The sequence below is a fragment of the Hirsutella rhossiliensis genome, assembly GCF_020360975.1.
Source record: "Hirsutella rhossiliensis strain HR02 chromosome Unknown scaffold00004, whole genome shotgun sequence".
In the NCBI taxonomy this organism is placed as follows: Eukaryota; Fungi; Ascomycota; class Sordariomycetes; order Hypocreales; family Ophiocordycipitaceae; genus Hirsutella; species Hirsutella rhossiliensis.
The window spans coordinates 558,902-586,056 of record NW_025408670.1 but is presented as its reverse complement, the minus strand read 5'-3'; the positions used below and the strand labels follow the sequence as shown (position 1 = coordinate 586,056).

Sequence of the window (27,155 nt, the reverse complement as noted above, 5' to 3'; positions counted from 1 at the left end):
CGGCCCATCACCCTCGACGACCTTTACATCGCCACTAACGCCGCCGGAAACGCTAAGTATTGCCCCGTGGGTACGCTTTATAATAGCCGCGAGTGTGTTTTACCCAATACACCCATTTGCCCTCCCGGCACTTACTAAGAGGACTCGATTTATGTTAGCCGACCGACATGCCCGCCGAACTTCTAGTTCAACGGACACTCGTGTATTTCTAACCAGCAACCTCTATGTCCTAACGGATCAGAGTTAGTTAGAAACGCTTACGTCTCCGCCGAAAGCCCTAGTTATGCTCCCGGAAGCATCTTTAAGGAAGTAGCTTGCATCAGCGAACGACCGGCCTTATGCCCTCCTAGATCCACCCTAAAGGGCCAGGCGTGCGTGTCCCTCTAATCTCCGTCCTATCCTAGCGGTTAGCAATTCGATAGACAAGGATATATCAGCTCTGAGCACCCCCGCTGTCCCCCGGGAACTAAATTTTCTAATAGCCTTTGCGTATCGACCGAGCTCCTAGCGTGCCTTAAAGGGTTCGTTTTTAAATAGAATGCTTATATTCCTTCTTCTCTACCGCGGTGCTCCCTAGGAATGGTGTTTAAAGGCCAGGCCTATATCTTAGAAACGGCGCTAGTCTGCCTAACGGGCACCTTTAATGGAAGAGTCTGCCAGCACTCGCAGCCGCCTACTTGTCTCCTAGTACGACCCTCTAGGCTAGTTTATATATTTCTAATAGAAGGCCCTCCTATCCGCCGGGGCAAACATCGTCCATCTACTAGGGCCGGGCGCAGTGTTGCCTCACGGGCCTAACGTGGAATAGAGCTGCCTATATTCTAATTCCTATTAACGATAGTCTATGCCCTTCCGGCAGCTACTTTAATAGCGAGAAATGCCTATTTACGCCTACTATCGAGCCCGTCTATCCTACTAGCTTCACCTTCGATAGCTAGAGCTGCGTGTTAACCTAACTGCCTCGGTGCCCCGGAGGAGCTACCTTTAACGGCCAAACCTATCTTATATCGGAAACCCTATCCTATCCCCCTAGGACGAGCTTCGATAGCTATACTTATATTTCCTCTAAACGACTATCCTACCTAGGCAAGTTAACTTTAAGTAGAGACTATTATATATCTAACTCTTAGCTTTCTTACCTACTAAACTCTATATATAATAGCTACTTCTATATATCGTATAACGACCGGTATTATTCTTAAGGGATAAACCTATTAAGGGGTTTATATTAGTAGATATAATAGGGCGTGGTCTAAGCAATAATAAGTATATTATATTATCTATTAATAGGGAAAAAAAAACTTCTTACGAAACCGATATACGCCTATAGCGGGTACGCATCGCGACTAAAACACTAACTAATACTAGGAATTAATTTAGCAGCATTAATTACCCTTAGTAACGATACTACGCCGAGGCCGAGGGGTAGGTAGACGTAGTAGCGGCCCTCGACGCACCGGGCTCGATTAAAGCGCGTAGCGCGAAGAGACGCTACCCGAATTTATACACCCTAATAGAGCGAGTTAATAAACCCGAAGCAGCGATACGATACTAGCCCGGGCGCCGAGCGACCCCATAGAAAAAGTAGCATATAACGAACTCGCGGGCTTTATCCTAAGCGCATAGTTCGGCAGGGTATAGGCAGTAGTCGAACGGCTCTCTAGGGCGAAGAGCCGCGCCGGTAGCGCGTCGTCGGCGGTGCTCCGCGCGGACGAGAGCTTTAAGACGATAATCTAGGATATAATTAAGGAGGCAGTTTAGGAAGAACTCCGCCTAGGTATCGCTTTAGGCCTAGGGGGCCCTAAGCGAACCTAGGCCGCGGTTATAGCCGAGACTAGGGGACCGACCTAATATAAAGCTATAGTAAAATAGGTCCTACCGCGCTATAAACGCGAGATTATCGTGGTTCCTACTAGGGCACCGCCTAAAATCCTAAGCCGCGAACTAAAGGATATAGTAAAGGCGGTAAATATAGCCCTAAAAGCTATAAGCGCTATAGCGGCGAGGCGCCTCTAAAGTAGAGATATCGCGGTTATATTTAATACTACGGCGAGAGCCTATTAAAGGGACTAAGGCTAGGTTAAGGCCGTTTTTAGACCGGAGGCTACGATCTCCCGCTATATATATACGGTAGTCGTAAAGAACGTCCCCTTAAGGGTAGTGATAGTAGATAGGGAGCGATTACTCTACGAGATTATAGAGGCGAATAAAGTTAAGGTCCTTTAAGCCTAGGCGCTATACCTTTAATCTAAGATATCGATAGCAACGACTATACTTATTAAGGTTAGTAGCTTAGAGGAGGCTAATAAGCTCTATAACCTAGGCCTAGTCCTTAAAGTATAGATCTTTTAATATAAACCCTACGATAAGTTAGTCTTACTATAGAGGTACTATAACTACTATAGATATAGCTATATTGCTAAGCGATATATATCGATATAACTTTATAGCTAATATAGGAGTATAGTATATAATAAAGGCGAGGATAAATATAGGGCTAAAAAGGGCGAAATCCCCTATAACTATATCTTATACTAAGGGGACTACCTATCGTAGACCTAGACCTACCCTATAGCGAATAAAGCCTAGAAAAAGGCGAGGGAAAACTACCTACGTTAACCTTAATAGTTCGCGAATACCTAGACGTACGCCGAGTAACGGGTGCTCCTTACTATCGAAACCTAGGGCGTTCCTAAATCGACTATAGTCTAGAAGCGGGGACTAGGTAGACCGCGCCGGGATAAGAGGTCGAGCTTAAGACACCCGCCGGCTAGTAGGGCTAGGGAGGCCGAACTAAGTATAAACGATATTTATAGGTATAGTAGATAGAGAAGCGCTAAGAGATAGAGCGCCTCCCTCCTTATATAAACGACCCCTTTTACCCCGACCCTACCTATATATAACTAAAAGTACTATTCTAGAATATATAGAAGAGATATAAGCTAGCTTAGTTAGCGCTTTACTACTAGGCCGGCTTCGACCTAATAGTACTATAGGAAGTAAAAGCTATACTAGGAGGCGGCCCCCCCCCCTTAGAGCGGCGCCCTATAGCCTAGTCTATAAGGAGGGGAGGTACGCGCTATATATATATAAAAGGCTCGGGCTAGGGACTTAGTCGCCCTAGTCTAGACTAAACTAAAGTAAGGTAATTTTCGGGGATAGTACTAGATTATAGGCGATTTACTTACTACCGGAGGCCGCGAGGGTAAGAGCGCTACGCGACCTAAGCATAATCGAACTAAAGCACCCTATAGTAATAGTAAGGGACTTTAATATCTATTACCCGCTCTAGGATAGATATAATAGAACCTTAGATAGCGCGATATAACTTATATAAGAGGCGATAAGGCTATAACTTAAACTCGCTACCCTAAGAGGGGAGTATATAAGATTCTTCTACGGCTAAAGGGATAGTACTATCGACCTAGCTTAGGTAACGCCGGAGACTAAAATATAGTATACCGGGCCTAACCTAGACCTAACTAAGTTAAACTATATCCCCTAAACTATTATATTATAGGTCGATACCTAGGCCTAGGCACCTAAACCGGCCCTAAAGTAGAAAGAAGTAGAGGTAAAGCTAGTTAAAGCCGAGACTATATCCTAGCTAGGACTATACTAGCTAATACTCTAAACGCCTAAGGATATCGATAAGGACCTAGACTACGTCTTCGCTACTTTAGTATAGATCGCGATAGCTATAGTTCCGCGCCGGGGGCGAGTATTACTTAAGGGCAATATATAGTTTACCCTAAAAGTAAGGAGGGCGACGAGGGAGGCTAAGAGGGCGAGGAGGAAGTATAGGCGGGAAAGGAATAAGGCGAACTAAGAAGACTTATATAAGGCGTCTATAGCTTAAAAGTAAACCGTCCGCGAGGTAAGGAGGGCCTACTAGCGCGAGTTCCTAGAGGAATTTAGCGCTAATAATACTAAGCTCTAGAATATAGAGAGGTAGGTAAGACTTTATAATAAGCTATTACCGGAACCGACCTATATCCTACCGCTAGTTAAGGAAGGTAAGGACTAACTAATAGAAACCTTCGAAGGGAAGGCCTAGCTACTAGCCGCTAAGTTCTTCCTACTAAAGGCCGGCACGACTTAAGGGCTACCCTAGCCTACGGCTAAGGCGACCCTTATAGTTAACTAATAGATCTAGCTAGCCGATATCGTAGGGGCGCTAAGTAAGATAGTAAGCTAGAAAGCAGCGGGTTTAAATAGCGTCCTTTTAAGGTTTATTAAGAAGTACGGCCTAGCTTTAGTCTAGCGACTAGCTACGATCTTTAACGCCTATACCTAACTCTTATATTTCCTAGGTCGGTTCTATAGCGCGAATATAGTAGTTATTTAGAAGCTAGGTAAGAGGCCGGACGCCTACTATACGGTAGGGGGTTAGAGACTAATCTCCCTCCTACCTATAGTAGGAAAAGTACTTAAGTAGATACTAGCCTAGAGGATCGCGGGAGTAGCGGAGGCGAACGGCATCCTATTAAACGGATAAATAAGGAATAAGAGGGAACGCTTTATAAAGGCGGCGATCCTATTAGTAATAAAACTAGTACGCGCGACGTAGGCTTAGAGGGGCATTATATTATTCTTATAGCTAGATATTAAAAGCGTATTTAATACGGTTAACTATAATAAGCTTATAAGGGAACTAAAGCTTAAGGGATACCCTAGGTAGCTTATAAGCTTAATACTAAGCTTTATAAGCGATAGGAGATTAACCCTTTACTTTAATAAAAGGACCTTAGAGCTAACTTAAGTGCTAACGGGAGTCCCCTAGGGCTCCCCCCTATCCCTAATCCTATTTCTATACTATATAACCCCCCTATATAAAAGGCTTAGTATAATATATAGTATTTATACCGTTAGCTTCGCCGACGATATAAATATAGTTAGTATCGGACCTAACGAGGCTACTATAGTAGCACGCTTAGAGGAAGCTTAGAGGGTATATACGGAATAGGCGACCGAGTTCGCGGTTATTTTTAAACTATCGAAAAGTAAATTACTATACTTTATATAAAGGAGATAAGCAATAACGACGCTAGTCCGCCTTAAGGCCGATATAGTAACCCCGGTCTAAGAGGCCCGCCTACTAGGGGTTTAGGTATACCGGAAACTACGCTAAAAGGCATACCTAAAATAACTCTAAGTAAAGTTAAAGCGCTAGACTATAGCCCTAACCGGGCTCGCGGCGTCTATATAGGGCTATACCCTACTATACGCTAAGGAAGTCTATAGTAAGGTAATCCGGTCCTTAATCTCCTACGCTATAGTTATATTCTATAAGATAACGCCTATAGAGGGGAAACTATATAGAATCGCGCGGGACCTTACCTAGGACTAGTTAGCCTACTTCTAGGTAGTAATAAGTGCCTACCGCGCGACCTTAGTCTACTAAGTTAAAGCGGAGGCATAGGTGCCCTTAATCGACCTCTACCTAAACTAAAGAATAATAGATACCCTTTAGAGGCTAAAAGACTTAGGGCTCTTAGGCTAAATCTAACGCGCGTTTAACGTAGTCGCGGGTATACTTAAAAAGAAGTAATACTAGAGAAAGGGCAGACCCCCGGCGGCACTATCTCTAGGCAGACCCCCCCTCGCGGAGGAGATAAGGGGGGTCTAGAGCTAGATAGGAATAGACGACCTCTTAAATAAAGCTAAGTCGCTTAAAAGGCTAAATAAGGAATAGGCCGCTCGATAGAATGCTAAGGAAGACGCGATCCGATAATACTAGACTACCCTCTACCCCGCTAACTTCCCGCCTTAGTTCGATAAGGCGAAAACGCTAGACCGTTATAAGGGCCTCCTTAAGTATATTAGCACGGCAATTACCTAGATATATATAGGAAAGATCGGGCTTAACGACTTCCTCTTTAACTAATAAGTCCCTAGCGTAGTTTCGCTAATATATACCTATAGATAAAGATAGGATACTATTTACTATACGATAATTAACTATCTATTAATAGTAGAGGCGAGGGAGTCCCTCTTAATATAGGCCTAGGACGTAAGTAACGTAAGAGCGGGCTTTTAAGGGAAAAGGACTATAGCGCCGCTAGCGTAATAGTTCCTCCGCTTAGGTAGGCTCCGCTAGTTTAACCTAGCTTAGAGGCTATATATAGATATACTAGATAATAGAACCGGGGTCGCGCTAGGGATAGAGCGGCCCTAACTAAGACTACCCTAGCTAACTACCTCCCTTACTAGGGCGACCTAGAAAGGGAGAGAACTTACGATTATAGGACTATAGCTTCGACTAAACTAAACCTAGACTAAGTATAAACTTTATTAATTAAACTATAGACTAAATAAAACTAATATAACCTAACCGAACTAACCTTAATAGCTATAGAATAAGACCTACTACTAAAAGACTATAACTAAATAAGACCTAACCTAGAACTAAACTAAGATAGAGCTAATAAATAGCCCCCCTTAAACTACGACCCTAGCTTAGCTTATCGGTAGTAACGTCTACCTTATTATCGCGGCGGGAATAACGAGACCCCCCTAGGGTAGCACGCGGAGTATAGGAGGGAGTAACCTAAGGCTTACGAGGAGTATAGGGACTACTACCGCTATAAGAACCCTAATAACGACCGAATAGACCTAACCTTAAACCTAAACTAAAGCTAGCCTAGACGGCTAGCTTATAAGATAAAGTAATAACTAAGGTCTATACTAAGGCAGGACCTATACCGGCGGCGGTATAGAGGCGTTCGCTATAGCCTATACTATAACTATAGATCTAATCGAGGTTAAGACTAGTAATAATCTTAGCTAGGACTAAACCGCGATAGCTATAAAGACGCTACTAGATAAAGTTAAGAGCGTTAGTAAGATTAGTAGGTAACGTAAGATAGGGACGCTTTAGGGCGGGCTTAGCGCTAAGAGAACTACTAGGCTATAGCTCGGCGTTAAAGGGAAACGCGGTTAGCTCCTAAGCCGGCTCCGCGACGGCCGCGGGTATAGATACCTTAGCCTTAGCCTTAGATAGGGCCTTAGACGCGGCTACTACCTTGCCCTTACCTTTACCTTTCCCTTTATTAATAGGGATTAGGGCCGGAATAGGCCTAGTAAGACTAGTAAGATTAAAGCCGCTATCCTCTACGTTAGGGCCGTCGCTAGTAATAGGATAAAAATAGTTAGCGAGATCGTTAACCGCCGTAAGAGTCTTTTAAGCGACTAAGAGCGACTTAGGCCCGACTTAGGCTAAGGTCTTAATAGCGTCGCTAAACTTACTTAAGTGCTTTTCTAGGGACTTATATATATAGCGGGTATTATCTATAAAACGGGTAAAAGCTAATATAAGCGTCTTTATATTCTTAGCGACCGTAGCTAAACTAGGGGCAGACTTACTTAACGCGCCCTTACCCTTAGCGGCGGGGGCCTTCTAACTAGCGCGAATATAAGTTTTTAGAGTAGTATAATAAAGGCGCTCTTATACTAAACCCTTAATAAGGGAAGGGCTATCGACCTCGGACTATACTTAGTAGAGGGCACTAGCGGCCTCCTCGCCTTTAAAGGTAATCTAGAACTTAGATTAGCACCGAACTTAGATAGTACTATAGCGGGAAGGGGTTACTTACTTAGTAATAAGACTAGTTAGAGTTAGCGTAAGTAATATACGCTTTAGCCTTTATAGCTATTAAAGTTAGTAAAAATACTAAAGGTAGGACCGACCTAGGATAAAGCTAGGATTAATATATATAAGACTAGTTTTAATAGCTAGCGAAGGACTTATAAGTAAGCTTACTAGTAAGACGCCCGATATACGTAAAATATAAGATAGAGTGCTTTAATCCCGCTACTATAGCGACTTTCTTATAAGGAGGGGGTTTTAGAGGAGGCGAGCCGCTACTACCTAAGTCGGCTTCCTAATTAGATATTACGACGCGACGACGAGCGAACTAGATATAGTATTAAGGAGACCTAAAGTTATAGAAATAAAGTAGGCGAGGTAGTAGTTAAGCCTATAAAAGAGATAGATAATAGAGGGATAGGAGGAGGCACGTATAAAACTAAGGGGGAAGGGTAGGTATATATAGGCGCGAGCTAGGCGCGCGTAATTAGTAACTACGAGATAGAGGGTAAATATAGGCCGCCGCGCCCCCGATTAGGAAATCGCGTAGCTAGACGGGAACCGATTTATAATTAGCGGAGCCGGCTAACCGAATTTCGATTAGCCGGCCCTACCTAGGAGCGACCTATACTAGCGCCCGGCCTAGTAACCGGATATTACCTACCTTACTAACTAACGGACCGATAAGCCGACGTAACCGCGGCTACGCGGCTACGACGCGGGAGCTAGGGTAAATAGAGGCGCCCGCAAGTTAGGCCCCTAGAGAGAGACTACTGCCTATAACCCTAGGCCCGGGCTAGCGAGCCCGGGCCGCGGCCGCTCGGGATAGTAGCGGCTATAGCCTAAGAGGGCCTGCGCTAAGACGCGATTTCGCGGGAGGAGCTTACGGTAGCCGGCGTAAATTTCCTATATACTGCTATATCGCACGGAGGATGAGCAAGTGGGCATAAAGATCAGGGACTGGAAGACTCTTGATTCTGCTATCTAAGGTGGGAAAGAGGCGAGATCTTTATAGACTGCCTGAATATGAGAATGGAAGGGAATGGTAGTGAATGGAAGCATCTGATCGGATCATCTGGAAGCCACTGATGCGTTGATGATGCCTCTAGAAGTTTCTGTGGGGAAATGTGGAAACGGACTGTGCGAATAGGGGGTCAGACTGTTGGAGGCTGATATCCTATGTGTGACATACCCCCCCAGGTTGTGCTGGCTAGTGGGCAGTGCAAACTGAAGAAAGAAACTAGATCCCTAGCAACGTAGAGATATCGACGAGACCGAGTTGTTTGACGAAAGTAGCAAATTTCTGGCCTGGCAGAGCTTTGGTGAGCGGGCTGAGCGCCGTGGCTGAGTCACTCGGACCGGGGTCCGGTGTCGGATATGGGTGCTGAATGTCATGAAACTCATCCTGATCATCCGAGTCCTCATGATCAGATGGTTCGGGTTGTACCACAATCGTGGTGGCGTCTCCTTGGTCTGAGGTTGAGGAGATTGCTCAACGGGGTCAGGTTCAGGTTCATCGATTTGAGTGGGGATTTCCTCGTAATCCGACTCGTCCTCGATGTGGGCTGGAAGCTGTACTTCCACGCGCTGTGGGATAGGTTCTGGTGGCTGATCATTTCCGTCATAGAAGATGCTTTCATTGAAGGTCACATCTCGGACCCTTCGGACTTCTGATGTGGACGGAATCCAGATCCTGAAAATGTTCGTGGAATCATATCCAACGAGATAACCGATTTCTGTGTGAGGGTCGGTCTTTAGGTCCTTCTTCTGTCTGTTCTGAAGGGCCTGGGGTGTCAAGGGATAGGCTCTGCAGCCGTATGCCTTGAGAAACGTGATGTCAGGCTGGTCTTGCTGGTAGCCTATGTCTCTGTTGTTGTCTCGCAGCCACTGATGAAGCAGCTGGAAAGGCGTTCGGAAGCTGTGGTTCTGCATGGGCGATCTGTTGTGCAAAAACACTGCAGCTTTCCAGGTTTCTGGCCAAAGATCAGATGGTAAATTGGCATCAATTCCCATTGTTCTGGCCTGGGCAGATATTACCCCCCCAGATCGCTCTGCAGAACCGTTTTGAGCGGGAGTGTAAGGGGCAGAAGGTTCATCTTGAATCCCCTTTCCTCGATCCAGCTCTCATACGCACTCTGAAGAGAACGATCGTTATCACGGTGGATAATGCAAATGTTGAGATTCCATTGGCGTTGAACCATTGCCTCGTGGTTTCTCAAAGCAGTCATAACGGACCCTTGTGTCGCGTCATTCAGAAGGTAGATGAAGATCATGCTTGTAAATTCATCTTTGATAAGAAGAACAGCTTCCTTGCCGTTGAATGAGGTGTTCATACTGAAGATATCAACGTAGATTCTCCAGAATGGTCTGGGGCTCGGTTTTGAGGGGTTCGGCGAGAGACGACCTTCTTTCCTTCCCAAGGGAACACGCGGTGCAATCGATGGTAACTGGGCCTTTGATCTTCGAACCCGTCGTGTTCTCAACAAGATGCTCTAGGGCTTGAGCGTTCAAGTGACCTAGGCGCTTATGCCAAAGCGTAGCATCTGCTGTTTTCACTGCGCGAGGTGCAGATGAAGATGTGAAGTTGGAGGCGTGAGTCCTCCTTAATCGGGTTGAAGTCGATGACCGGTTGACGAAAGCGGCGTTTCGTATGAAATATAATCTGATCGTCTTTAGAGACGCGTCCAGATAGTGGATTCCAGTTGTCCCTTCGCAAGAAAGCGGTCGAGGGATGCGATGTTGGTGTGGAATTTTGGCACGAAGGCAACTTCGTTGAGCTGAAAAAGTCCTCCTTCTTCAAGCTTCATACGGACTGTGCCGTAGCCAAGGATCTGAAGTTGACTATCGCCTGCAAAGAGCTCTTCTGGCTCTGCAAGGGCGGTGTAGTCAAGAAAACGGGATCGGTTGTTGCAAATGTGTGTGTCTGATCCGGAATCAAGGATAAAGGAGTCATACAGCGGGTAGACTGCCTTTCCCGTCGAGAAACTGGTTGATGGAGGTGTTGAGGAGGCGGTGTGTTGTCAGGAGCTGGTAGAAGACCGGCAAACGCTGTGCCTTTAACGGAGGAGTCGGACGATTTCTCCATTTCCTTCTTCTTGAAGTCTTTGCTTTCTCCGTCATCTTCTTTGCCCATGGATTGAGTCGAGGATTTCCTTGATCTTCTTCTCAACCTTCTGATCAGGAGTCCAGCCATCAGGCCGAGCTGATTTGATGAGATAGAAGCAATCTACGAAGCGGTGATATTCTCCGCAGACACACATAGGAACACCATCAGCGTTCTTGCTTGAAGACCACTTAGGCTTGTCCTCTTTCCTCTCCGATTTCTCTCCCTTGCCTTGGAAGGCAGCTCGAATGATCCTTTGCTGTTGTTGGCGGCCTTGATTCGGTGAGCTCGTTCAAAGATCTCACTGATCTTAATGCCGTCCGGGAAGTCGGTCTTCCAATCAGGCTTGCCGAATACGGCCTCGTCTTCCATTTGTTGACCCAATAGTCTGTGAATGGGGCGTTGATGGACGAAACAGCCTGTAGGAAATCTTGGGTAGGGCGAAGGTCCTGGACATCAGGAAGCCCTAATTGCTTTGCCTCAGTGAGGACTTTCTGCCATTGGGTGACCCAAGCTTCGATCTTGGTCCTGTTTGGCGACTGAAGGGTGGAACGATAACGCTGAACAACTTCCTCTCGAGTGCCCAGTCGGTTGGGGCCACACGAGCCTGAAGCAAGGCAAGTTGCTTTGCAACGTCGTGTTCCTCGGCAATGGTGCTGTAGTAGTTGCCGATGGTCTTGACGATGTGTTGTTGAAGGCTGGCGAGTGCCTTCACTTGATCCCTATACCCTTGAAGCTTCGAGCGGTATTGGGTGTGGAGGAATTCGAGACGGCGAAATTCCTCCGAGGTCAGATCCACGAGATCAGATGCTTCGTGGTTGATTTGTCGGAATGTTGGTTCAACTGGCTGCTGAAGAACCGGCTTACCCTCCTTGACGGCAGGGTCCAGAAAGTCCCAAAGACTGTGGGACGTGGCGAATTTCTTGATGATAGAAATCCATTGTTTCCAGTCGCAAGGGCCGTTGAGCACGGTGCCCTTGGAAGAGCCATCAAGATCTAGAGCTGAGCTCATTGTGGAAGCTATTCTGCGCAGCGGAATGAACGAGAATAAGATACCCAGTCAATGGCAGACCGGGCTCATAACTATCGCACGGAGGATGAGCAAGTGGGCATAAAGATCAGGGACTGGAAGACTCTTGATTCTGCTATCTAAGGTGGGAAAGAGGCGAGATCTTTATAGACTGCCTGAATATGAGAATGGAAGGAATGGTAGTGAATGGAAGCATCTGATCGGATCATCTGGAAGCCACTGATGCGTTGATGATGCCTCCTAGAAGTTTCTGTGGGGAAATGTGGAAACGGACTGTGCGAATAGGGGGTCAGACTGTTGGAGGCTGATATCCTATGTGTGACATGCTACTACGACCTCGTTCGAGGCGGACCTATACTAAAAGAGGGGAGGGTTTTCCCTTAAGTACTTTAGTTTTTCCCTCCTATTTAATATTAAAGTTCTAGATACCTCTAGCTAGGTCCCTAGTATAATCTTAATAATAATAATAATAAGTATATTATATTAGTAATAAGTTAGAGGTCGTAGACTATAGACTATAACTAGGTAATTAAAATTAGAAATAAAATTATAATAAAGATCTATATTAAAAGCTAAAGAGCTATCTATTCAAAGGAGTAAAAGTAAGTAGCTATATATACTTATAAAGACTATCCTTAGATTATAGGCCTAGCTATAATCCCTAATATTAGATCGTATAGAGCGTAGTAATCCTATTAATCTTAGATTACTTAGATCTCTACGATCCCCTCGATCCTATATCTATTAAATAGTCGTGCTAACTATTTATTCGTTAGACCGTATTACGTACTTAACGCGGTCGACCGTTAGCGGCTTAATAGCTATAGTCGTAATACGATATCTCCCCTCCTTTTAGTCCTATCTATAAGACCTACTATAGCTACCTTAGCCGCTATATATAAATATACCCTTATTACGTTATATATAAGTATATTGTTTTTTATTTCTTTATCTTTTTAGGATATACTATTAATAGTATATCTAGTTATATACTAAAAAATCGTTCCTAAAAAGCCTCTAAGCGCGCTACTCTTATTAAATATATCGACTTAAGTAAAGATCCTACTAATATACCGTATACTTAATACTTTAAAGTAAAGAAGATAAATTATTAGATAGCCGAAAATTCTTTACGCTATAATAATTATATTACTAGTAGTCGTCCTTATTATAATAGTATTTTAGTAGCCTCTTTTTATAAGTATCTTTTAATTCTTTCTATATATAGTAGCTAATATATTTCTTTTAGTAACTAAATTATTAACGGAGTAGTATAAGCTATATTTTAAAGAGGAGGAAGCTAGGGAAGCCTTATTAGAGCTTTAGGTATAGCTTATAAACCTTTAGTTATAAATATTTATTACTATTAATCGTTTAGCTTATATCTAAAAGATTTAGAATTATATAAAGGAAAAGAGTTCTAAGTTATTTCGTTATAGTATCTAAGAAGTAAATACTAAGGATAGCGTTTTACCTACGCTCGATATATATAAGTATTAAGTAGTAAATAATTTATAATTATTAGGCGTTCTTAATAAGGCGAATTAGTCCTTATTTAGTATTAGCGAGGAGTTTATAGATCTTAGTCTTTTAATCCCTCTTAAACCTTCTAGTAAAATTATTAAAGTAAAGAACTATAGTAGGTTAAGTACTTAAGTAGTTCCTAGGTATTTTCCTCTAGTCTATATCCCTTCTACTTAATAAGGTATTCTTATTACTAACCTTATTTTCTTATATTTAGTATTTATTTAGCTTTATATTCTTAATTATTATTAACTTCGATTTTATCTTATAGTTTAGCGTTTCGTAGCGCTAGTTTTAATAATAAGATATAAAATATTAGGTATATCTATATTATTATTAATAGCGAAAGTTTATAGTTAACTTTTAAAATAGTTTTCTTAACCTTAAATAGTCTAAGTTTCTTAAAATCTAATTTATTACTTAGTAGTTTTATTTTAATATTTTATTATATAAGGTAGACTATATCTCCCTCTTAAAAGATTAGTCCCTATAATCTTTTCCGATTATAGTAAGTAGATATTCGTTCTTTAATAAATTAAAGTTCTTATTATATTTCTTTATATAATTTTTATAGCTAATCTACTTATAGTATCGCTCGTTTCGCTTATAGTCCTTATTAAGTAACCTTAAATACTTCTAAGTTATATCTATAATTAGCATATACTAGTAAGAGCTTAGTTATTTCTATAACTAAGCTATTATAAGCTAGTTACGCTATTAATAGCTATTTAACTTAATTGTTTTATTCGTAGCTAATATAGTATTATAAATATTATTTAAGCGTTTAGTTAAGTCGTTCTATTTATCTATCTATTTATAAGTAATAAGCTATACTAAGCTTATATTTCGTCCTTAATTATACTATAAGAGCTTACTAAAATTTAGCTATAAATATACTTCCTTTATTAAAGATAATCTTATTTAGTAGTCTATAATTACTAATAATTATTCATAGGAATATATATACTAGCTCTTTTATATTACTTACTTCTTTATATAGTAAAAAGTATTTATACTTTATTAATCTATTAGTAATAACGAATATACTATTATACTTAATATTAGTTATAGGTTCTTTTAACGGTAGTAGCTTTATAATATAGTTAAAAGCTATTAAATCCTATAGTTTCTCTAGTACTAATAATAGTTATAATTCTTTATATAGTTTATATCGTTTAGCTTTACTTTATATATAAAGTTTATATTCTTTAATAACTTATTATACTACTTTTTTAAGCTATAGGAAATTATATTATCGTTTAATTTATTTTATTATTCTTTAGATTCCTTAGTATCTATATATTAAATATTTATATATATCTTATATAACTTTATCTTATAATTTTAATAGTATCTGGATTTTATTTTTATATATTAAAACTTCTAAATATCCTATATTATATCCTTTTAGTACTTTATATTCTTTTATCTATTTTAAGATCTTTTAGTATATCGAGTCGTTAGGTTATACTTTAAATATTATATTTAGCTATTATTACTAGTAGTTCCTATTTTCGTTAATTTCTAAGAGCTATCCTTTCGCTATAGATACTCCTATATCGTAGTTACTTCGTTAACTAAGGGTATTAGCTCGACCGTTTTCTATTCCTTTTCTATAAATTATTTTATAGTCGAATTCTAATAAGTATTTAGCCTATTAGATCTATTATCCGTTTAACTATTATATTATTATAAAGTATAAGATATTCTTATAATCTATATAGACCTTAACTTTATATTTACTTTTAAGAAGGTAGTATTAAAATTCCTTAAAAGCTTAAATAATTATAAGGAATTCTTTATTATAGATAAGGTAATTAAGTTCTACGCTATATAGCTTCTTTAAGTAGAATATAATTAGTTATAGTCTTCCTTTATTATCTTTTTATTTAATTTATACTCTTAAAGTAAAGTCTAATATATTTCTTTTAAGTTCGATTTATTATTTTAAATTAAAGGTAGTTAAGACTAGTTCTTATATAATTATAGTTTTAATATATTCGAAAGCTTTATTAGCTTTATTATCCTATATAAATTCTTTTTCCTTTTTTATTAAGTCGTATAGTAGTACTATAATCTTTCTAAAATCTTTAATAAATCGTTAGTAGTAATTTATAAATCCTAGGAAACTTTATATATCCTTAACGTTCTTTAGTATTAGCTATTCTTTAACTAAGTTAATCTTATCTTATTATATTTATATCTCTTTTAATAAGATCGTATATTTAAGGAAGTTTACTTCCTATATATAGAACTTACTTTTCTTTAGTTTAACTAGTAACTTTATATTTTAAAGTACGCGGAGTACCTTATAGATATATTCCTTATATTCTTCTAAGGTATCTAAGAATATTAAGATATTATCTAGGTATACTACTATAAAGATATCTAAGTATTTATATAGGATATTATTAATTATCCGTTAAAAGGTAGCTAGTATATTTATAAGTTTAAATAGTATTACTAGATATTTAAATAGTTTAAATTTCGTTCTAAAGGCTATTATCTATTTATATCCTTTTTTTATACGTATTAAGTTATAGGCGCCTTTAAGGTTAAGGATTATAAACTATTTTTTACTATATAGTCGATCTTATAGTTCCGATATAAATAGTAATAGTATTCGGTCTTTTATTATAATATCGTTTAAGCGTTTATAGTCGATAACTAGTTATAGCTTACTATTTTTCTTTAAAATAAATATAACTAGGTAGCTTACTTTAGATATTAACGTTTATATATATCCCTTTTATAGATTCTTATTAAGGTAGTCGCGTAGCGTTTATAGTTACTTTTTATTTAAGTTATAGATTTTATAGAACGTTAGCGTTATTCTATCCTTAAGATAAATTTTATAGTCCTATTAGCTATATTTAAGTAACCCTATCTTAAGTTCTTCTTTAAAGAGTTTATTATATTTCCGTTATTCTTAAGGGATATTCTTTATTTTATCTTATAGGCTTTATTCTTTCTTTTAAGAGCTAGTTTCTCTTAACTTAAGCTCTTTATTAATTTATTTAAGGTCTTTCCTTAAAGTAGTAATAACTTTTTAGATCTTTATATTATATCCTTTATTCTATTTATATTAAATGCTAGGTTATATAGCTATATTAGTTAGTATATAGGTCTTATTAGTCGATTTTATTATATCTACTAGTTTAGTTACTATTTTTATTTATATCGCTAAAGCCTATAATAATTTACTTAAACGGTTATCCCTTTTATTTTATTTAGTAGCTAAATTATCGTAAAAATTTACTTTCTCCTAAATCTACTAGTCCTAGAAACTTATATCTTCGTTCTAATATAGCTAGCTAGTTTTCTAGTTAATTAATAGGTTGCTCTCCTATAGCTATAGAAGCCTTAATATAAGGTTATATTTTCTAATATTTATAATATCGAAGTTAACTTATTTATTATAGCCCTAGATATTAATATCGAGGTAATTAATCTCTATATTAATAATTCCGTTATTATAGTTAAAGGCCTTTCCTTTAATATTTATAAGTTTATATAGATCTTTCTTATATCTCTATATAAGTTAGTAACGATTAACGACTCTAAGTAAAATATAATTACCTATTACGCTATAGTCTAAAAGTATATATATATAATATCCTATAATTTAGATATCTAATACTATTTAGTTACTATAGCTTACCGTTACTATATATAAGGTCCTTAGACTTTATTATATCGTACTAGTTTATAGCCCTTTTATAGATAGTATACCTTATTTTTTACCTAGTCTTTATTTATTTTATTTAGGTATTCTTCTTTAATTTATTATTAATATTATTTCTTTATATTTTCGTTATATAGTATTATATTAAGGCTTAAGAGACTAATTTCTTATAGCTAATTAAAGATTTCTTATTTCTTAACGCTATATCGTTTATATTATACTACTTTATAGTTAATTATATACTATACTTTATAATTTTATTTATTTTTATACTAAAGGTTAAGTTTTTATTTTATATCTTTTTATTTCGTATATAGTATTTTTATATCGATTCTCCCTTAGTTAAATATAGCCTATAGCCTTTATATATATTACTAATAATCTTTTAGTATACCGTTATATTATTTATACTATACTTATACTTTTTTATATTTATTAACTCTATAGTTTAGGTATATATATTCGTTATAATCTTCCTTATCGTATTTAACTTATTATATAAGTCTTTAAAAGATTAAGGGTTTAGATACCTTAGAGCGAGTAGCGTTATACTATTCTTCTATTTTGGCGTATTTATAGATTTTATATATCTTTAAAAGATATCTCGTTAATAAACTATAATTATCGCGGTATTTAAGTAGTATATTATAATTAGGTTTTAATAATATAACTTAGTTATTTAGGTAGCGTTAACTAATTTTCTAGTAATTTAGTTCTATACTTAAGTAGGGTTTCGAAAGTACTTATCCTTTAAACCTAACTAAGAAGGTATTATATCGTACCTTTATCTAGAAGTATATTATATAATCTAGGTAGACGTATAATATCTATAAAATATACTTATAGTACTTATAAGTAAGTAGTATTTATAGATTATCTTTAAATTCTCTTTATAGTTACTATTCTTATTATAGAGCTATAAAGGTATTAACTATAGTAATCGCTATAGTATAGTCTCCTCTACGTAGTACTAGTTAATATCGAATTAATATAGCTTATTAGTTTTCTATAAGAATTTAAGGCGTTTATTAAGTTCTAATTTTAAGTATTTCTTTTAATTCTTTAAAGTATAGAGCGTATTCTTTAATCGTAGTATTCTCCCTTAGTAGTAAGGGTAGTAGTATAAGTTTATTCTTATCTTCTATTTCTCTAGGTATTTCTTATTTTTTAGAGCTTATATCGTTAATACTTCGTTATTCCTCCTTAGGTTATTATCTAAGTTTTATAAGTATAAAGGCTATATCTATATCTTCTTTATTATATTATTTATAGACTGCCTATTATTATTATCGATTTTTATTTTATATATCTTCTTAAAACCGTTTACTATTCTTCTTAATTTAGTCTTAAGAGACTCCTTTAAGATAAGGGTATTTTAGTTCTATAAATTTAACTTATTTCTATATTTTAGGATCCCTTTATTATATTATTATAAGGGTTTTCTTTAATAGCTTTAGGAACTATTTAGTACTATTTTTATCGCTTAAGTATACTATATATTTATTATTATAGTATATAGTCTAACTAAGGAGTTTATACTTTAGTTCCTATTTATTAGTAGCGTTTAAGTATTTCTTACCTTCTAGGGCTAGTGCCTAGTAGGTTTTCTTCTCCTTATAAAGTTATCTATATTCTTTAAAGTAATATCTAGGTTTCCTATAGTTAAAATACTTTCCTTTACTTTTCTATATTATATCTAGATCTATCCTACCTAGGTTAGTTATATAGGTATAAGTAATAGGAGTTTCGCGCTTCTTCTTATAGTTAGCGCGTTAGTTAAAGTTATTCTTATAAAAAGGGTTTTAGTTTCCTCTTCCTTATTTCTTTTCTTAGTATTACGTATACTATCTATTATTAATTTATACTACTATAGTAATATAGTCTAAGAGGTTATTAGGTCGATTTTCCTTATAGAGCTTATCCTTAACTTCTTCTTTAAGCCTATTATAGAATCGTAATATAAGGGGTTCGTTATCTTAATTAAGCTTTAAAGTAACTTAATAGAACTTTATAGTATAATCCGATACTAAGATCCTTTATTAAAGTTCTTAGAGTTTCTATTTAGCTTCTCGTTCCTCGTTAGTTATTTTAAATACTTTTATAATAGCTTCTTTAAATCCTTAAAAACTAGTAAAGACTTTATCTATCTCGTTATCTTATCGCGCTAGTTAGTTATCGAGAAAGTCCCTTATAATAGGTCTAAACTAAGCGAGTATTATTCTAGATAAATAATTTCTAATATAAAGTACCTTTTTAACTAGGTCTAAGAGTTTAATAAGGTAAAACCGGTAGTAGGCCTTAAGTTAAGTAAGAAAGTCTTAAAGCATACTATAAGTACCGTTAAATAGTCCTAGCTATTTTAGTTTAACTATTTCTTTAAGGTCCTTAACTTATCTATTACCTTCTCTATTCCTAAGTAACTATACCTTATATTAAAGGGCAATAATTTCGCGTATTATATCTTAAGGCGATATAGTAGCTCTAGAGTTAGTTAATCTAGCTTACTATATAAGTATATTAATAGTTACGATATTACTTAGAGTAATATAGTATTATACTAAATAAGAGCTTTTAACGTATAACGACTAGTATTATTCTTAAGGGATAAACCTATTAAGGGGTTTATATTAATAGATATAATAGGGCGTAGTCTAAGTAATAATAAGTATATTATATTAGTAATAAGTCGGAGGTTATAGACTATAGACTGTAACTAGGTAATTAGAATTAGAAATAGAATCGTAATAAAGATCTATATTAAAAGCTAGAGAGCTATCTATTTAAAGGAGTAAAAGTAGGTAGCTATATATACCTATAGAGACTATCCTTAGATTATAGGCCTAGCTATAATCCCTAACGTTAGATCGCATAGAGTATAGTAATCCTATTAATCCTAGATTACTTAGATCTCTACGATCCCCTCGATCCTATATCTATTAGATAGTCGTGCCGACTATTTATCCGTTAGACCGTATCACGTGCTTAACGCGGTCGACCGTTAGCGGCCTAGTAGCCGTGGTCGTAATATATCGTCTAGGCGACCCTAATATCCCCTAGGAGCTACTTTAGTTAGCAATGTTTATTAATATAGTAATCGCCCCGAATGCCTTCCCGGATCTACTTTAACTAGGGAGGACTATAACACACCTTAGTCTCCTTCTTATCCTTTAGACTTCACCTTCGACGGCCTTAACTGCGTGCATATAGACCGCCCTCGATGTCCCTCTAGCTATATATTTAATAGCCGCAATTATGCCCTTAACGAACAACCGTCCTGCCCGCCCGGAACTATTTTTAACGGCGCCTTATATGTCTCTAGAGAGGTTCCTACTTGCCCCGAAGGGACAACCTTCGACGGCATAACTTACGCTTCCTCGTCGAATCCTTCCTGCCTACTAGGAATAACTTTTAACGGTAAAACCTACGTGTCGACTAGCTAGCCGTTTTGCCCCGGAGGTGCAGTCTTCGACGGTCAGCGATATATCTCTAACACCACCCTATTATGCCCCCCGGGTACCTCCTTCGATGGCACTAGATATGTGATACTAGAGCGTCCCAGCTGTCCCGATGACACCAGCTTCAATGGCCAAGCCTATGTCTCCATGACCCCTCTAGGCTGCCCCGACGATACCACCTTCGACGGTAGTAAATGTGTCTCCTTAGCTACTCCTTCCTATCTACCTAGTACTATTCGGGAGGGTAATGCCTATGTCGTGAATGCCCGACTAGAGTGTCCCGAAAGCACTACCTTCGATAGTACTCGTTGTACGGCTTCCGGTAGGGCCGCGTGCTATGAAATATACGTCTGTCCGCCTATTTCCGTCTTGGGATAAGGATGGAATGAACAATAGGCTACCTTGGACGGGCTCTAGGAGGTCTTCGATGGCTATCATTTTACGCCCACGATTAACTACTCACCCACCCTTATTCTCAGTAAAAAAAAGCGACGTATTAAAGTGGGTCATCAGAACTCCTAAACCCCTGAGGCTCTCGCTTAGAAGTGATGCATCAAGGTGGCATCCCTCTGTACTTACTGATTTTGTTAAGATCGGAACGCTCATTCACTATGCTGCCTAACAGGCAGCAAGCAGTTCGTAATGCTATATTAGTGATAGATTCGAACCTTCTAGGTAACGTCGTTATCTATGCTGCCTAGGTAGCAATATCGCTACTTAGCCTAAAATTATAAGTATAAGAAGCTAACTTTTTACTATTACTTAGATAGAGAATTAAGAGTCTTTCGTTGCCCGATATATAGGGGATCTCCTTCCCGATCGTTGCTTAGTTATCTATACTGTCCGTGCCTCTTATTGTGTGATAGATTTTCTTTAACCTTTAATAAACATTTAATCCACCACACAGCCTTCAACACGCCGTCCCATACAAAATTAACCAAATTCACTTAAAGGGCATTAAAGATGCAATACTTTGCCTCAATGGCGTTGAGTTAATCAATAGAAGGCTAAATTGAGTAGCATGGACCCTGGTTGAATAAGTCCCCTAATCTAGAAGAGGCCTCTCCTATTATTATTATTGTTGTTGTTGCGAAGAACGGCTCACGGTCGAGTCAACCAAGGTCACCCATGGGTAGCTGGGCCAACAAGGGAGCTGTGAACCAGGCCAGACGAGGAGGCTGGAAAGCTGCTATTTAAGACTGGAACGTCTCCAGTCGAGAGGCTGGGGGTCCCCAGCCTCTCTAGACCTATTACCAGTGCTACGAAAGAGGGATATAAATAGGGGCTTAGGTTTAGGGGCAGCAAGAGAGGAGGACAGAGACAAGGAATATACACCACATCTACCCCATCACTTCATTACATGCCTTTTCTGCAGACTTCCTTCGTGAGAGTTATTGTATTTTTCGTCCAGCGACCTTTGGGTCGCTCAGGTCCCCGAGACAGGGCACAGGACGTGCAGAGCTGCTGGAAGTTTATACGCCTCTTATCGATACAGGTGTGGGGAAGGCCCACAAAATGCGAAAACGAAATGAGAACCATCTCGCGGCCCTTCCACAGAAGATAAACAAACCACTATCCTGCATTTCATCGGCTCAGAGGCGCTTCTATGTTCAGCCTGCTGCCCGTCAGCGGGACGTTCAGGCGCGACAACCTTGTCTTTCAAATTGGCCTTGCGTGGCCGTATTCAAGAGAGAGATGTGGCTGCAAAGCAGCTCGATTGGCCCGGGTGGACAAAGGGTGTTACATCACCCTCTTCCTAGCCGAGTCGGGAGAGAAAACACCCGAAAGAGAATGAGAAAGGAGGGGAGGAGGTGCAGCCGCCTAGTGGCGAGGGCATATCGTCCCAAAGAACGAGCTCGCCCTCGCTATCTTAACGAATTGGTCGAATTCTCTACTCTCAAGCAGGGGCTTAAGAGCATAGTAGAAGAAATAGGGGCATAGAAAGGTGAATTTAGTAATGCATATCTTAGTCTATCTATTAGGATAAGGGAGGGGCTTATATAGGTATAGTAACTATATATAGCTAGCTAAAAGAGGGCATTAGGATATTCCTATACCTAAGTTAGGCCTATATAATATCCTTAGGCTAAGGGAGTTATATTAGTTAGGTAGTCTTCTTTATATATAACTATTAGGTCTACTAGGTATAACTATAGCCTCTTATACCTACTCTCCTTAATATACCCCCTTACTACCCTAGCTTCTAAATAGTAGGGCAATAAGTAGAGGAGAGTTTAGTCTAATAAATATAAGGCTATTTTAATATTAAATTTAGCTACTTTACTATTTATTTAAGAAGGTTATTTAAAAATAAGGAAGGCTCTTAATTATATCCTATAAAAAGGGAAGGTAAATATAGTAAAAGGTAAAAGCTAGGACCTAAGAGGATAGGATATAAGGAGAACCCTCCTTTATATATCTTATCTCCTTAGGCCCTTAAGTTCGTTAACCGCGCCCCCCTTAAGGCGTAGTTGTATAACCTACTCTTCTGCCCTAAGGGGAGTCGAACTTATAATTAATAAGGTTATATAACCTACTCTTACCGTTTAACTAGTAGTTATAAGTTATATTTATAACCTTCCTTATAAAGAGGGGTATAGTAAGGCATCCCTTTAAGTAGCCTAGGTACTATAGTACCTTTACTAGCGACGTTATTATTTAAGATAAAAGTAATCTTAAAGGTAGGCTTTCTAATAATATATTCCTTATATTAATTAGTCTTAATTTAGTAAAGCTATCGCGATTATCGTAAGTTTAAGCGCTATAATATTATACTAATTAAGGGGTAGTTTAGTAATAGCTTTACTTCTTAGTAGTAAATAGGGCTAACTTCTACCCCTTAGATCTTTATAGTTTCTTAACTAAATTAAGATCTAACTATACTATTAGAATCCCTTAATCTTAATATATATAGTAGTACTCTTATTATTAGGATCCGGCGATTATTAAGTTCGCTATAGTAAGGAGATATTACGCCTTAATATAGTAGTTAGGTATATTATCTCTTAATATATCTTCCGGCTATATTACTAGTCCTAGTTATTATAGAGTTAGTAGAGGCATAGGTATAGGTGCCGTTTATAGGATAATATTAATAAGCTATATAGAGCTCTCCTATACGTAGCTAGCCTATATATATATATATAGGATCCGGCCCTCTATATATAACTATACGGCTTAGGCTATAGCCTAAGCCTATAACTTATAATAGTTAAAGACTCTTATATAATACCCTCCCTTAAGCGCGGCGTAGTATTACTTAATTAATAGCTTCTATACTATTAGGCCTATACCGCTAGCTCTACCTTACCCTTTCCCGTTAATCGTACTAGCCCTACTAGCCCTATTATCCCCGCGCCCGTTAGCCTAGGCAGCTAGAACTAGGCTCTATACTTATTAGCTAGCTAGCTATTTAAATAAGGGCGCGACCTATTATATACGCCCTTAGGTAGCCGGCGGCCGGCCTAGACCTATGTAAGCCTTAGGTTACCCGTCCCCTTAGCCTTAGGCAGCCTCCTCTACCTAGGGGTATATAAGGCGGCATCCCCCCTTTCCTCCTTTCTTTCCTTCTCCTCCTTCTTTAACTATAGTAGTAGTAGTAATAAATAAGTTTTACTTTACTTAAGGCGTTAGTTCGTTCTTAGCTATATAGGCCGCTTTATTAATATATACTTATAATAGTAGCTATAGTAGTAATAATAGCCCTAATAATAATAACTTTAACTAGTAAGTTCTCCGCCTTATAAAGTAGGAGGCCGTAATCTATAATACTAACTTCCGCGATAGATATATCTACCTCCCCCTCCCCCGCTTCCTCCTTCTTAGAGCGTACGGAGTTATTCATCGACGCTATACTAGGTACGGCCGATAACGGCTCCGCCGCTACCGCTACTCCTACCCGCGCCCCCGCGACCGCGCCTACCGCCGCCGCCTCTACCTCTACTACGCTAGCCGCCCTTATATCGCCCTTCCGTATAACGACGCTATCCCCGCCGCCGGCCGTAACGCCTAGCCCCTCTACCCCCGCCTCCGCCTCTACTACCCCTATAAGTCCGCTACCTAATAAGTATAGTAGCTATTTTCCGCTAACTTCTTAAAGTATAAACGCTAAGTATAGGCTAGAGCCGCCCGCGCGGCCCCCTATATATAGTATATATTATAGGAGCTCCCTTACGCTAACTAAGTTAAGCGCCGCTATAGCGGTAGTTATTATTAGTATACGCGTGCCGGCCGCGCTTATAAGGCGGCGCCTCCTATCCTACTCGCTACGGCGTCGGCTTAGAAGGCCGGCGTATATAGGTAGGTATAGGGGGCTACTAAGAAGCGCCTTACCGCCGCCGCCGCCGCCTACCGTAATCTCCGCGCTCTCGAGCGCTAGGGCCTTATCCTTAAGTAAGTTCCTCTCCTTTAGCTCTTCTACTTCCGCTACTAACTCTCCTAGTACTAAGAATACTACCTCTGTCGCCTTATCGGCGGTCCCCTTAGCCGTGCCCGCCGCTGCCCCTACCGCTACTACTAGCCAGGCCCCCCCCGCTCCTAGAGCCCCTAGAGCCGCCGCTACCGCTAACTAGCTCGCGGGCCTAGAAGGCCGCCTAAGCGCCTTAAAGAGCGCCGCCGCCGCTAGTAAGGTTAAGGAGGACGATAAAGATAAGGATAATAATAACGATAAGGATAAGGAGTAGGTCTAGGTAGTTTAAGGGCTCTACCTTAAAATAAACGCTATTTTTATCTCCGCTTATATTATTATACTTATATTATTATAACTACTTACTCTACTTAACCTACTTTATAGTCTTAGCTTAAGCTACTATTAGTAGTCCGCTAGCTTATTATTCTTATTTACTGTTCTAAATAAGGCTTTAAACTTATTAAGGGCTATAGTTCCTATAAACTTATATATAGGTTCTTATATAAGGTCGAGATACCTATACTACTTAACGAGGACCTCCTAGCGTTTCCCCTTACTAACCTTTTTCTAGCGCGCGGCCTATATCTCTTTAACCTTAAACTTATCCTTTCTTTTTACCTCGATTATAAGCGGTTAAGCGTCCGCTACTTCTTATCTAAGTAATAGGTTAAAGGAGGCTCTATAAAAGAGGTCTATATTAATCTTATTATAGACCTTTATTAAGAGACTATTAAGCTTTATAACTTATAAGCTAATAACCTTCTATATTATAAACTTTATATATAGCTAGTTAAGCTTCTTTTTTAGCTATACTAACCTATAGTTATAGAGGTCTAGCTATACCTTATCTCTTACTATAAACCTATTTACTAAGGCCTTAGTCTTATTAGCGTGCCGCTCTTAATCTTATACCGCGGCGGCTATCGTAGATTAGTAATAATCTATAGTCTTTTATAGCTTTTATATAAATATAAAGGCGCGGCCCTTTAATAATAAATTACTATAATACTCCGCTACTATATTTATAGTAAAAGGAACTAGTAAGGGTAGTTTAAAGCTATATATTATAAAGAAAAGGGCTATCTTAATAGAGGTATATAGTTTACTTTTTAATATAAGTTAGGCTATAGGGAGCTAACGGTTTTAGTTTACTTAGTTATAAGCTATAATAGCCTATAAGTAAGCTTATACCTCTTAGTTAACCCTCTTAGGCCCTCTATTAGTCTATAAGTAATATACTATACTAAGTAGCTATATAATCTAAAGTAGTTAGTATAAGTACTATTAAAAGCGGCTAGTTTAATTCGATCCCTTATCGCTTATAATAAAGGCTAGCTAGCTATATAAGCTAGCCTAGTACTATAAGAAGCGCTCTATATAAGACTCTATATCTATAGATAGTATTGGCTCTAGTACTATAAACTTACTAAGTTAGTCCTTAATTACCTATATATAGCGGTTGCCGCCCTTTATAAGTAAGAGGTCCGTTATAAAGTCTATCTATATATACGTATAGAACTAGTTAAGTACCGGAAGCTACTTAAGTAGCCCTTTAAGCTATGCCTTCTAAATCTTAGTACGGCTATAGATATCGTAGTTATAAAGGAAGCGGCGAATATAGTACTATAGGAGGAGCTAGTAGAAATCCCTCGCGAGGCCTACTACTATACCCTGCCTACCTAAGTAGCCTACGATACTAGAGTTATAGACGAGCTAGACTAGCTTCCCTTAGAGCTTATTCTATTCGTCTAGCTATAGCGGTCTATCCTTCTCCTTAGCTTCTATAGTATATAGCGCGCTTAGTACCTATAGTCTCCTTTATTAACGTAGATGCCCTTATAGGTTAATATAATAGTTAGCTACTTATACCTTTAGCTTTAGCTTTAAATTAAAGCGTTAAGCGCTAGACTTAATAGCGTAGTATACGCTCTTATAGGTATAGTCTAAAGATAATATCCTATCTTATAAGCGCTAGAGGACCTTATCTTAAAATACCTATACTATACGCGCCCCTAGGCCGGTCTATCCCTCCTTGCTAAGCTAAGGTAAAGGTATAAGGGAAGGCTTATCTATTAGCGCTATACCTTCCTTTACTAAGGAAGCTCCTATATAAGTCTATAGCGCTTCTTATAAGATAAGCTATAGATCCTAGGCCTTAATATTTACTCTTATTAGCCGGTCTTAATCCCTCTAAGAAAGTATATTTAGGACTATAAAGTCCCGCCTTAGCTAGTACTTAATCGAGAAGTTAAAGCGTAAGAGATACTCTACTTAGTAGGCTTACCGTTCTAAGAGGTACTAGCAGGTTATAAAGTACTTAAGATTCCTATAGTCTATAAGAACCTTAAAGCTCTTATAGCTT

The 27,155-nt window shown here is 38.4% G+C and overlaps 2 protein-coding genes across 2 annotated transcripts; both read right to left on the bottom strand.

Annotated features, from left to right (window-relative positions):
* Positions 1–8,836: 8,836 nt before the first annotated feature.
* HRG_04237 (Integrase, catalytic core) lies at positions 8,837–9,520 on the bottom strand (the record flags this gene model as incomplete). Its single annotated transcript, XM_044862708.1, has 1 exon — positions 8,837–9,520. One exon carries the CDS (start codon positions 9,518–9,520, stop codon positions 8,837–8,839), a length of 684 nt encoding a protein of 227 aa, XP_044721322.1.
* A 1,637-nt stretch (positions 9,521–11,157) lies between these two features.
* On the bottom strand, positions 11,158–11,703 carry HRG_04236 (uncharacterized protein; the record flags this gene model as incomplete). Its single annotated transcript, XM_044862707.1, has 1 exon — positions 11,158–11,703. The coding sequence occupies one exon, from the start codon at positions 11,701–11,703 to the stop codon at positions 11,158–11,160; it is 546 nt and encodes a 181-aa protein (XP_044721321.1).
* Between the last annotated feature and the right edge of the window lie 15,452 nt (positions 11,704–27,155).